The sequence below is a fragment of the Marmota monax genome, unplaced genomic scaffold, assembly GCF_021218885.2.
Source record: "Marmota monax isolate L192 unplaced genomic scaffold, Marmota_monax_Labrador192_F-V1.1 WCK01_AAM20220418_F8-fsc00022, whole genome shotgun sequence".
Classification (NCBI taxonomy): domain Eukaryota; kingdom Metazoa; phylum Chordata; class Mammalia; order Rodentia; family Sciuridae; genus Marmota; species Marmota monax.
The window spans coordinates 24,688,980-24,701,976 of record NW_026695215.1 but is presented as its reverse complement, the minus strand read 5'-3'; the positions used below and the strand labels follow the sequence as shown (position 1 = coordinate 24,701,976).

At 38.9% G+C, this 12,997-nt stretch overlaps 1 protein-coding gene and 1 non-coding gene across 2 annotated transcripts in view; one reads left to right on the top strand and one right to left on the bottom strand.

Annotated features, from left to right (window-relative positions):
* Positions 1-12,997, top strand: part of Col6a5 (collagen type VI alpha 5 chain) — a 151,854-nt gene that overhangs the window by 97,436 nt on the left and 41,421 nt on the right. Inside the window, exons 28-33 of the mRNA XM_046431946.2 lie at positions 969-1,031; positions 2,020-2,082; positions 4,261-4,296; positions 4,450-4,486; positions 6,611-6,622; positions 8,786-9,273. Of these exons, the coding sequence (XP_046287902.1) occupies positions 969-1,031; positions 2,020-2,082; positions 4,261-4,296; positions 4,450-4,486; positions 6,611-6,622; positions 8,786-9,273 (699 nt within the window). The remainder of the gene's footprint in view (positions 1-968; positions 1,032-2,019; positions 2,083-4,260; positions 4,297-4,449; positions 4,487-6,610; positions 6,623-8,785; positions 9,274-12,997) is intronic.
* Positions 796-863, bottom strand: Trnaa-cgc (transfer RNA alanine (anticodon CGC)). The gene has a single exon. It is a non-coding gene; the product is annotated as a tRNA-Ala (tRNA).

Genomic DNA, 12,997 nt, shown 5'->3' with positions numbered 1-12,997 from the left:
TGTCTAATCAAATCCCCTATAGGAAAGCAGCCAGTTTTTGGATTCTCTTAAAAAGCATTTTTAACTGATGATTTACCAAAATATTCTTTCTTTAGGCAGAAAAGGATTCAAGGGAGATGAAGGGAATTGGAGGAGAGGGGGTGGAGATGTTCAAAGTATGTTATGTGCATGTATGGTTAAGCCACAATGAAACCCATTATCTGTATAATTAAAAATGTACTAGTGAATAAAAAAAGACAATTCCAAATTAAAAAGGAAAAAAAAGGACACAAGAAGAGACTATATGAATAGCTATTAGGATAAGAGTTCTCCTTATAAAGGATCTGTTTTCTAATTTACTGATAAAGGGAGAAAATTAGCATATATAAATTTACTGACATAAGTGAAATAAGCATATTGATAAATAACTGTTAAAATTAGTTTCTCACCAAAGTCAGAAAAATTTTTTAACCTTCAACTTTTAAAAATAATTCATGAATTTAGGAAATAATTAATTATTTTGTATTTTATATAGTCAGTACTTTCTATATTTTCCATGGTTTTTAAGCATCTTCTTTGGATAGTTTTAGTAACTGAAAGTCACTGAGTTGGTATTTATATGCAAATATTTGTATTATTTGAATATTAAAATAATTTAGGGAATATCTAAATGGACATAATGACAGTTCCAAATGACAGGAAAAGATGACATTTAATGTTGTATTGGCCTATGTGTGTGTGTGTGTGTGTGTGTGTATATATATATATATATATATATATATATATATATATATATATTTTTTTTTTTTTTTTTTTTTTTGATACTGGGGATTGAACCCAGGGCCTTGTGCATGCGAAGCAAGCACTCTACCAACTGAGCTATAGTATAATTCTTATAAGAGCAATTCAGTTTTGGTTTGGAGACAATTTTTTTTTATTCTCTTATAGCACATATGTTAACATCTTGATTTTTTTCTCTGAATCTTCAGGGTATTGTTGGTGATCCTGGAATTCCTGGGGACCCTGGACCCAAAGGGTTTAGGGGACTATCAGTAAGTGACCTGGCATTTCAGAAATAGTAAATGTTTCTTTGGCAGACTCTGCTTTCATGTTGTAATATTAAATGTGAATTGTAGCTCCATCCCAGGGGCATCTAAAATGCCACTACCTAGCTATGTGACCTTCCGTACACCTTTTCAGGGCCTCTATTTCTACAACCTAAGAACTAAACTTAGTGACATCCAACGTCACTTTCAGTTCTAAATGTCTATGGTTCCATGAATATGAACTACCGTAGAGATTTACAAATTGATGACTGGCTGTTGCAGAAATATCAGTGCCTTTCAGTCTTTTCCAAGGCACATGTAATCCCAGAATATTAAAACACTGTAAATGGAAATGAAACTGACATCTTCCCTCAGGGTCCCTGAGGGTTTTCTGATGATTCTTCTACCCATAAGAAGGGTGGGGGAATTTGTTTCGAATAAGAATACTAAGATCTTATAATTAGCAAAATATGGACTAGACTTTTATGATCATTTAACTCCAAAATGCTGAGACAAGCATCCTTTTCATTTTAAAGTTTGAATGCAGCTATCAATGGTCCCCCTCAGTGTGAAAGAGATGTAATTCAACATAAACTTTCCATCTGGCTGGATACATTTCAGTGGGCACTCATGTCCTGCTTCTTATTTATGTTTTACAGATGAGAAGCTTTTTAAAAAACTAGATCTCTGTGCACCCCAGTATATTTGCTTTTTCTGTTAGTACCAATTCCAGTTTATGACTAATTTAGATTTCAATGCACAGCTGGTGCCAAAGCACAGTGTATCACTGAATGAAGGGCTAAGAGGTAAAATGGATGCTTACCAATGATTAAGAATGCAGAGCTTATATTACAAGTAAACAATTGATCTGTCTTATATTAGCAGCTGCTCTCTTTTAAAAATAATCTTTAAAAAATTATAAACTTTGATTAAAACTGAGGTAGCCCCCCATGAATAGAAAAATGTTGACTCTACTGTATGTTCCTATCTGCAGTTCACTGTAGGCCAGAAAGGGGAACGTGGACTTCCAGGATCCCGAGGCCTGTCAGGACGGAGAGTGAGTATTTGCATGAGAACTAAATAGTATGTGCTGGTTTCTGGTAGATTCCATAGAAAGGGCACAGAACTTATAGTCAGAAGCATTAGGTTTGACTCCAGATTCTGCTTCTTACTAGCAAGTATGCCCTTGAAATAGTCACTAGGTCTCCCAGTTTATTTCTAAAATGGGAATGACATATCCTCTCCTGACCACCTCAGAAAGTAGCTGTGAGGATCAGATAATCAAATGCAAACACTCTGCAACCTTTAAAGTGCAAATATTAGGTGTTATTGTGATTTATTACTGAAGGCTTTAAAAAAGAAAGGGGATTGCATGAACTTTACAAAGGTATCCTAGCAAAATGTCCATCATGTGAGATAGTTGATAAAGTTTGCCAAAACCATGATTTTTGCCTCCCTATCCTCAAAATTAAGACTTTAGAGAAAGCTGGAAATAGAACTGCAACTTCTCACTCTGATTCTATTACAAGAGAAATGTCACCTCTGGAAGCATTCCCAGGCAGTCAGGTACATCTCCCACTGACCAAATGTCCATAATCTCGACTTTAGTTCCTTTCAGGTGGTTGTAATGATTTAGTTACAGCTCTCTCCCATCACAGGCACAGTCAGATAAGAACTAAATATTGCAGCACCCGTGGTTTGTAGAGGAGCCCCAGGCAGCATTGTGTAAGAAATGGATAAATTGCTTCTCTTGCTTTATACATCAAGGGGTTCTTGAACTTTGGATTGTATAATGGAAAAAAAAGGATTGGTCTTGTGATAAACTGATTATATAATTTTTTCTTTCTTTTGCATCAAGGAATGGGTGAATATTCTTAGTCATGTGGGTGATCATCAAGTCTCTGTGCCAGTATTGTCTGCTCTGGATTGATCTTTCCAGATTCTGGGACTGTCATTTGGGCCCCCCACCCCCATCTTCCTGGTCTTGCACTTGGCCTGACGGATCTGGACTGTAATGTGGCTTCTTGATCTCAGGCCTTTGATCCTCAGATTTGGTTAAGAACTTTCTCAAAGTTATTATTAAGCTTACTCTTTCAGGACACACTCTTCACAGGTGTGATTCTCTGTAAAATGTGGGCCTCCTCCTCCATTTATTAGCCAGAAACTGTGATTCTGTCTGCTTAAGGTGTCAAGTATTCTTTTCTGTTTTCTGCCATAACTTGAAAAAGGATGGTTGAGACTCTACCTTTTAGTGATTTGCATCAGGAAGATAACATGCTCCTATGAATAGAATCGTGGATACCACACGATTCTGATCAACACCAGAAGCACACCACGGGCTACCTCAGCTTTTGGCAAACATTTACCTGGTTATTGGATGCATATATGCATGCATGGATGGTTGGATGGATGTAGAGAACCAGTTGTCATTGAGGACAGAGATTCTTGCACTGACATCCATGAATAGGCTTCTGGGAGGCAGGAGTCCATAAAACTGTACAAGTGTGAGCACATAATAGCATTTTTCTGAAATGAGCATACTAGCATTCATTAGTTGCTTAAAGGGATCTACACATGAAAATATATTACGAACCACTACTAATAAGAAACCTAATCCCCATAAAAGGAAATAAGAAGAGTAAAAAAGAAAAGCTCAAGATGCTGAGAAGTAGGATTAACTTCTTTCTAGAAACCTTCCTTGATTTATCTCACCCAATTGGTTTATTGCTTTGCTCCATGACCTCTTGGCATTTAGAGCTTAGTGTGTAAGCTCTTACTTGAGCTCTTATTTTCACTTTGCTATGCAGTTGTCTTTGGTTCTTTCACATATGTTGAGGTTGCATTTTTAAAATCCCTAATTTGTAACATAACCATATTCCTTCTTAGCACCACCCTTTGTGAAGTCTGCTCTTTACTGTTTTATGCATTCTTACGAGAAATGCCTTAAGTGTTGCATCTTTCATACAAATATCTTTAGGAAATGCTTTTGCTTCTTCTTACCACCCTAGAAATAATTCAGTTCATTTTGGGTAGACATTAGATTACCTAATCTACACTGAAATTTAAAAAGTTTGCAGCTTTGATGTGAGTGGGGAAAGTGCCTTGTAATGAACCCACCAAAGGGAGTACTTTAACTGCTTTCTGTCAGCTGTGCTGTTTAAGAAAGGTTTTGTTTTCTTATTACTAAAGACTCTAGTTCACAAGCCAATAACTTGCTCTGTTTTTGTTTTCCTAGGGTCCTAAAGGTGTGGCAGGGCAGCCTGTATATTCTGTACGTATCTCCTTGATCATGGGGAAAAAAAGGAAAAGAAAGAAAGAAAATTCTAACCAGTTTACCAGGCAATAAATACAATCACCAGGCAGTCAACTGTATTTATGTTTATTTTCTCTCTCTCTCTCCCTCTCTCTCTGTAAAAATTTACAGCAATGTGATCTGATCAAGTTCATGCGGGACCACAGTCGTGAGTATTTACGTGTCATGAAGAAGTGTGTCAGTGGTTCTGGGCACTTGGGATTAAACCCCACTTAGCACAGGTCTGTGGAATCAGAAGGCTGAATTCACTGATGGAGAAGCCTCTGTAGCAGGAATTCCTCAAGTGCCTACTGTGGGGATATCTCACATCAAAGGTGGGAGGAAAAAAGGGTATAAGTAAAAATGTGTGAGCTCCTGAGGGGAGATACATACAAGAAGAGAAGATATGCATATGGGAAACAATTAGAGACCAACTCAAAAGGTGTATGTATTTGCTCACATTAGTAATATAACAATTATGTGCAAAAGGATTGAGAGGGCACTGTATTAAGGGAATGAACGTAGGGGTTTAGGGTTAATTACTTAGTTATTTAGACCTTGACATCACTCAAATTCTGGTGGATGGAGGTGAGAACTAGAGCCTGGGACCACAGGGAGGGAAGGAAAGAGCCACTGTAGGGGGAAGAAGTGTGATGATCAAGCTCCCTCCAGGCGTTGCCAGTCTTCTCAGTGAAATCAGATATCTTCCCAAGGAAGACCCAGGATAGGTGGAAAGTGTCAGGGAGGTGAAGACTAGTTGTTGGAGGGTTTGGACTTTGAAGGGAGAAGTTTTCCAACACTAGATGAAAGGAGTCAGCCAGTAATTAGAGGGTTGAGGAAAAGCAGGTAGGTTCTTTAACCACATTGGGTCCTGATTGGACTAGGCTGGGATTCCAGAATGCAGAATGGAGATAAGACTTGGAGGGACAAGCCTTTAGGGTTTTGTAGATGACATCACCATGACAGGTTGGATGCGTGGTCTAATATCCTTTGCTCTCTGGTCTTGTCGAAGCTCTCTGCCACCTGGGATAAGGGCCAGATGCTGATCTGATGGCTGGGACCCTCCCCTGAGACAGAAAATAGATCCAGAAGTCTGGGGGCAATGGGGAGAGAAAGAGGTCAGCCAACAATAAAACAGCACTGCCCAAATGGTCTGTTCTTTGAAGTGAGACATAGAAGTAGAAGATGTTTAGGAAATTTAAATAAATAAATTCTTAGACAGATAGAGGAAAAGTAATTTCTCCCAGAGTCAACCAGGTTTGATAGATTCAGTCCCATTAGGGGAGTCTAGATCCATTTGCCGGTAGCCTTGCAGCTGGGTTTGAAGTTAGTACATGAAAGTTCTCTGTCAGACAAAAGGATCTGATTTAGACTTTGTGATGCAGAGGAGATGTGGGTTATGGAAACTGATGATGACCATCAGCATCTCAGTGGCCATAGGACTAAGACAAACACAATAGTGTTGGTGAGAGCGGATCTGGTGCTGGGATACCTGGGCAGAAAACACCAGTCTGTCACTTTTATATATATTTTATTAATATATTAACTCTTTTATTAGATTAGTGGGACTCATTGCTTCCTAAGAATTGAATAAACTGAACATGGAAATTTTCAGGACTGTGGTTTCTTAAAGATTTACCCATATTGCCCTCATGTGGCTCAAGTTTACAGAGTAAATCAATTTGAGACACCAGATGCTGTTTTACTGAAAGAAACCCTTGGGTTTCCCACCCGCCCCCCTTTCTTCTCTCTGGATGTGGAGATCACTCGAACAGAGGAGCTATATTTTTAATCCGAGACAAAGTTCATTTGAAAATCCCCTCATCGTCCTACAAGAAAATAGAGGTTCCCAAAGAGTTCATCTGGGAAGAAAACAAAGACCCCATATTTCAGTCTTATGTTGCTGAATGACTCTCTGAAGGCTGTAAGAAGAGAGACAAAACAAATTGAATTTCAGCTATCTTGTCATTTAATCAGAGCCTCATCTATTCTAAGACAAGTGATCAGTGTTTCCATTTCACCCCAAATTCTGCTCAGGTCATCTGTCCATAACTTGTAGGGGGAAAATGTCAGGAAGGTTCACAAATTAACAAAATTCTGTGGATATCTTTCTCAATCCTTTAAATTTGGCTTCCTGTAGTGCAGAAATTAGTCTCATTTCCAATTAGAGTCAAAGAAAATCTTAAAACATTGTTGAATATTGTTTTGGATTATTTTTGGTCTGTGTTCCAAAAATTTAACAGACTATTTCTCTCTCTCTCTCTCTCTCTCTCTCTCTCTCTAATATATATAGCTTGTTGGAAAGGTGAGTGTTCTTACCATACTATTTCTTTTTTTTTTTTTTTTTTTTTAATTTTTTATTGTGGGTACCATACTATTTCTTGATGAAATAATTATTGTGTCTGGATGAGACCAATTTGAAAGAAACCCTTACCTCCGTTGGAAAATGGACTTCTTCCTTCTAATGCGGATGCTTTTCTTGTTTTCTTAAGGCTGTAACTGTCATTGTCATGCGTGACCCAATTGTACCTTGAGGTGCCTTAACCCAACCCCTCCATAGTATTGTCTTTTCTAGGTCCTGTCACATTTTTCAACTCAGCCTCTTAATAGAATAGATCCTGGTTGCTGGGAGATCCAGGGAACAGGGTTCTGACTGATGCACCCTCCACTGCTCTGTCTGCTACTGTCCCTATTGATATTGTCACCATCTTAGAACTGCAATGTGACCTTTCCTCCCTATGACCCACATTAGCACCTGTGATCTCAGCAAGTGCCCACCACTTGTAAACCTTACTGTGCCTGTGGATGGTGTATCTAAGGCCTAGAGTGCAGTTGGTGTTGCATGACTCCTTAGATCCCTTGGATGACATGGCCATTGAAGCCAGCTATCTCAACTTTAAGACCTCCTGGTCTCCTGGAGGCCTGCTAAAGTAGACCCTCAGGATCTTAGATCATCCCACAGTCTGGAACCTTTCACTTTAATTGTGCAAAAAATTACCTTGCACGTGATAAATGCTCAATCAAAATTCATGGATTATGATTAAACGTGTCAATGTTATGTGTGACCCGATTGTCCCTTGAGTCAGGTACTATACTTGGTAGTGGGAGGAGGGGGAGAATACAAATAGATATCAATTCCATCTTCTAGGAGACCCTGCAAATATGTCAGTTTTAGAAATGCTTTTCAACCACTTGGCCAATCATTTTTAGCATAGAGTTAAGAAATAAGGAATACTTCCATTTCTTATTCTGTTGTTCAACATCAGTTTTCATATTTTAAAAATTCTCTATAGTAAAATTCCTTGATTCAAAACATATCTCTAAATTAATACTTTTCTATTATGTCATCAAGAATAGTGGTTGAGGGCTGGGGTTATAGCTCAGTTGGTAGAGTGCTTGCCTCACATGCACAACACCCTGGGTTCAATCCCCAGCATCACAAAGAAAGAAAGAAAAAGAGAACAGTGGTTGAGACGCAGAATACTTTGAGTTAAATGTGCTTTGGGGATTAACCAGATTGGAAAAAAAGCCTAAGTAGATAAAGTTGATTATTTTTTGTGTAATCTTTTTTCTCTTCCTGTGTTCAGACTGTAACAAGAACATCTAAAAATTAGGTTTGATGCATATGGAAGATTCTCTAGGAAATTCCTAAAGTTCAGTCATCTTATGTCTATTAGTACTGAGTTGGGAATTTCACACAGTTCCATTTTTGTAATAGCTCATTGCCAACCTGTGTTGGCCTAAGCTGTCCTTTTGTACTATCACTCAGTCCTTCATTCAAAAACCATCTTCCACAAAGCCCCTAATATACCCTTCTTGAGGAACAGCCTCTGTCCTCTGAACTCCCATTAAGACATCACTCTATGCTTTACTGTATGAGGATCCTTTCCAGTCCACAGTCCTTGAGGGCACAGCTGTGTTTAGCTCCTGTGTGCACGTGTTGCAGAGTAGATGTCTCACACTGCATTTTGAGTGGTAGGCAGTTAATAAATATTTGTTGCTTAAGTGGATAAAAATCTGCCAAGTGACTTCATTTTTAAGTAATTTTGAAGATTATTTTTAAAGGAAAGGACATCTGCAAAATCCCCAACAAACTATAATTTCCTCTTTTTTCATGTATGTGTACAGTAAAATTCACTTTTTGGTGTGTGTGCAGTTTTAACACCTGCATAGATTTATATAACCACTACTGCAACCAGGACACAGAACAGACTCCCCCCCATTTCCTCTTAAAGTACACACTGATAGTAAGCTGTGAAGTCTAAGCAATACATAGCCAAATATTACTTGTATAACATCTTCAAGTTGACAAAGCATGTTCCTTATTTTTTCATGTGAACACCCCCACATCTAGAGCTGGTTGAAGTTCTTGCTTCACCTGTGTGTACCAGCTTCCCTGGGGTAAAGAGCATGGGAAAGACTTTAATCCAGTGAAATAACAAAATACCTGTGCTTCTCATTTTTGTAGAAAAGTGTCCAGCATATCCCACAGAGCTGGTGTTTGCCCTGGACCAATCCTCTGGTGTCACTGAACAAAGGTTTAATGAAATAAAGGGCATCATCACTTCCATTGTCAACGACCTTCATATCAGGGAAAATAATTGTCCTGTGGGAGCAAGGATTGTTGTGGTTTCCTACGACTCAGACACCAACTATCTCATCCGTTCGTCTGACTACCGCACCAAGAAGCAGCTCCTCCGGCTTCTTTCCCAAATAAAATACCAAGTCCCTACAGAGGCTCGGGACATTGGTAATGCCATGAGGTTTGTGGCCCGCCATGTTTTCAAGCGTACGTACCCAGGAGCCAATGTGAGGAGAGTTGCTGTGTTTTTTAGCAACGGTCAAGCCGTCAGCAGGTCATCCATCCTCACAGCGACCATGGAGTTCAGTGCCCTGGATATCAGTCCGGCAGTCTTTGCTTTCAATGAAAGAGTTTTCCTGGATGAAGCTTTTGGGGTAAGAAATTCCCTTGGTGACATCTTTATTTTTAAGGTAGGGGTATGGAACAGCAGGATGGAAGTGGTGGGGGTCAGGGGAGATGTCTGGCCTCTTGATCCCCTTTGCACCTTTTGAAGCTGTTTTGTCAACAGTGTCCATGAGATCCAAAATGTGATAATCACAATAGTTAAGAACAGTGCAGCCACCTTTGCTCAGCTCCTGCTGCATGCCGAGGTACTGGCCCTAGAACTTCACATACATATTCATACATATTCATGTATTCTCACAACTCAGAAGTGAATGCAGTTGTTCGTTCCATGTTAAAAATAAGAAAGTGCAGGCTCAGAGTGTTCTGGGAACTTATCTACTTCTGTCCAGCTGCTGAGGCGCTAAATCAAGAATCAAATTGAGCTCTGTCTGAAATAAAGGGCCATGAACATGTCGCTCTGTAGCCATCTGCAGGCCTGGTGTTTCTCAGATTTGTCATCTGCTCACAGTATCTTATATTAAACAGTTAGGTTTTTGATCCCCTAAAATGGTTCAAAACATTTGATATATGTGAACCATTTTTCCCCCAAAGAGTTTCTGTCACTTTTGTATCAACAGACTTTGGAGGGATTAATGCCTCCTTCTACTTCCCCCTAAAAACTAAGGTCCAGTGACAACTCCATCTAAGGACCAGTGACATTTAAATGTATTCAGATTATCCATGGAGTCCCTGCTTCTGGAGCTGGATGAAACCATTATGTTGTTTAAATACACACACATACACACTTCCACTGTGAAAAGACAGGCAGTTCTCTGTGACAGGGAGAGAATCAATCTCCTAACACACCCAGGAATTTTCTGAAAATCAGAGCCCCAGAAAGAGTCACAACAGATTCTGACAAAAAGGATTATTGGAATTTGAGGTCCTAGGTTTTTCAGTTTTCCTGCTGCCCTTATTTTTCTTCCAGAGGGAAACAAGTGACAGTTCTGCTTTTAGAGCTGCATCACATTCTAGAAAAAGAGAAATCTGAAGATAAACCTCAAAATTAATCTTCTCCTCTGATAGGACCAAGCCCAAACCCTATGGAATCCCTGGCAGAAAAGAGACTCCACCGTTCTTGTTAGCAGTCAATTGTAATTCACAGTATCTACAGTAACTGACCCAGGAAGCTCTTTCTTATCACTCTGTTCTTACCGGATAATAACTTCACATGTGAATTCTGTCTATGTGTCATGCTTGAGCAAGACTCCCTTCAGTGATGGCATGAACATCCCTGCCTCTCCACTCTTCTCCATTCAAGATACCCCCTTAGCCTCTGCCCTCACTTCTCCTCTCCACCCTCTTCATCAATTCCTCTCTAACTCCATTCTGAAGGTGTTGAACTGTTACCCTTCTGTCTAAAGGTGTCTGTTTTCCCATATACTTAGCAACATTGGATTTTATCTAACAGGCTTTAAAAATATTGTTGGCAATATAATAGGTTACAACAAGTACCTCATTGTTGTTGCTTTGATCGAGATTTTTGGGTGTGACATTAAACATTTTTTTAATATTTATTTTTTAGTTGTAGTTGGACACCATACCTTTATTTTATTTACTTATTTTTATGTGGTGCTGAGGGTCGAACCCAGGTCCTCGCCCGTGCTAGGCGAGCGCTCTACCGCTAACCACAACCCCAGCCCACATCAAACATTTTTTCATAAGCTTATTGGCTATTTTCATTGTCCGGCAGAACTACCACCTCACATTTCTTGTATCGCTTGTGTTTTATGTTATTTCTTTTGACAATTCTATTCTAAAATACTTCGCCTTGCCTTTTTTTTTTTAAATCTCCATACTCTAAATGGAATTTAGACTTGCAATGTCCCACTGATGTTCTAGAAAATTCTAAAAATAAATGATTAAAGTTTTAGTAGATTAAATCTTTATAAATCTTATTTTCCCTATGGAATATGTATTTGTTTAAATTAGCCTGTGATTTTTTCATCTTACGAAGTTGGAAAAAAAATGATCAGAGTTTTTAGGGACTCACATTCCCCTAAAGTATAAGTGTTTGTTATTGCTGGAAGAGATTCCCCGTCTAATAGACATCAACATGTCCCTATCATTCTAATGAGAAGAAAAAAAAAACTTAACTTTGTTGGCCCAACTTCTCACTGCAGTTACTATTCTATTTCCTGGCTCCCCATGTAGCAACTTTTTTAGGACAGAAAACATTGTCTACATTTGCTGTCTCCAGTGCTTCTCCTTGCATTCTCTCTTGAACTTAAGCCTAGTAGTGTTTTCATCCCTACTACTCTCCCAAAACTGCTCTTGTCAAAGCCAACTGTGATCTCTCTGTTCCTGCACCCAGAGGCTGGTTCCAAGTCTGCAGCTCATTGACTTATTAGCAGTACGTGACATCATTGTTCATCCCACCCTTCTCTTCTTGGAAACATTTTTCTCCCATTCATTTTCCTGGTTTTTCTCATACCTCGTTAGTTTCCCCTTCTTGGTCTAGTTTTCTGACACCTTTTCATTTTCCTGACTTTGAAATGTCGGAGTTCCCAAAGTTGATTCCTCAGCCCTCTTTCCTATCTTCTCTTGGTCTCTTGAAGTCACCCACACTCATGGCTTTAAATACCCTCAATAGTAGAAATTCATATTTCCCATCCACACTATGATCCTGAACTCTAGATTGACATATACAGCAGCCTTCTCAGCACTTGCATGCCTAGTGGATATTTTAAACTTACCGAGTCCAACATGAAACTGAATTTGCCCCCAATACTTGCTCCATATTCAGCATCTCAATTAAAAAAAAAATTCCATTCTTTTACTTTCAGCTATCTATAACACCTCATCTTTTCTTACATCCTTATCCAACATCCTTAATTTTAGCATATGTATATATTAAAATCCTTAATTTTAGTATATGTAAATGTGTGTGTGTATATATATATAAATATATGTACATATGTATGGTGTGTGTGCCTATATTAAAGTGTATATATGCACATACACTTAAATATATTGGTATTCATTAGTAAATACCTAGTATTTAGTACTCATATAAATACCAGTATTAAGTAATTGTGTGAGTACTAGGATTAATATTATTAATGAAGCTATATATTCAGATTCCTGCCACTTCCTAGTACCTACACTTTCGATACCTTGATGCAAACACCCATCATCTCTTGCCTGGACTTTGCAATCACTTTTTCATTACTGTCTTCCCACCTAGTTTTGCTCTGCCACAATCTGTCTCAATACAGCAGCCAGAACAATCCTGTTAAACCCAAGACACTAGATGGTTCCTTTGCTCAAAATATCCCAGTGTCTCTTCATTTCTGAGTTAAAGCTGAGACCTCTACAAGGACCAGCATTTTGAACTCTAAGTGGTCTGCCCCCGGGCCCTCTTCTAATCTTTCTGACTTCACTTTCTCCTTTTCTTGCTCTCACTTTCTCCATCCCTGACATAGTCCTTGGCACTGACTTCAAGGGAGCCAGGCACACTCCCTGCTTCCCAGAAGCCTTCCTAGGACTGTTTTATGTGTCCCAAATTCTCTTCTCCTGGATATGACTGCTTCACCGCCTTTGAAATTTACCTAAATGTCACTTTCCTAGTGAATTATATTTAAATGTCACTTCAACATCTCTCATCCCTATTACTCTGCTTTTTTTTTCTATAAATATTATTACCTCCCAGCATATGAGGTAATGTTACTCCCCTTAGTAGAATGTGGAGTGGAGGTTTCATCTGGAATTTCT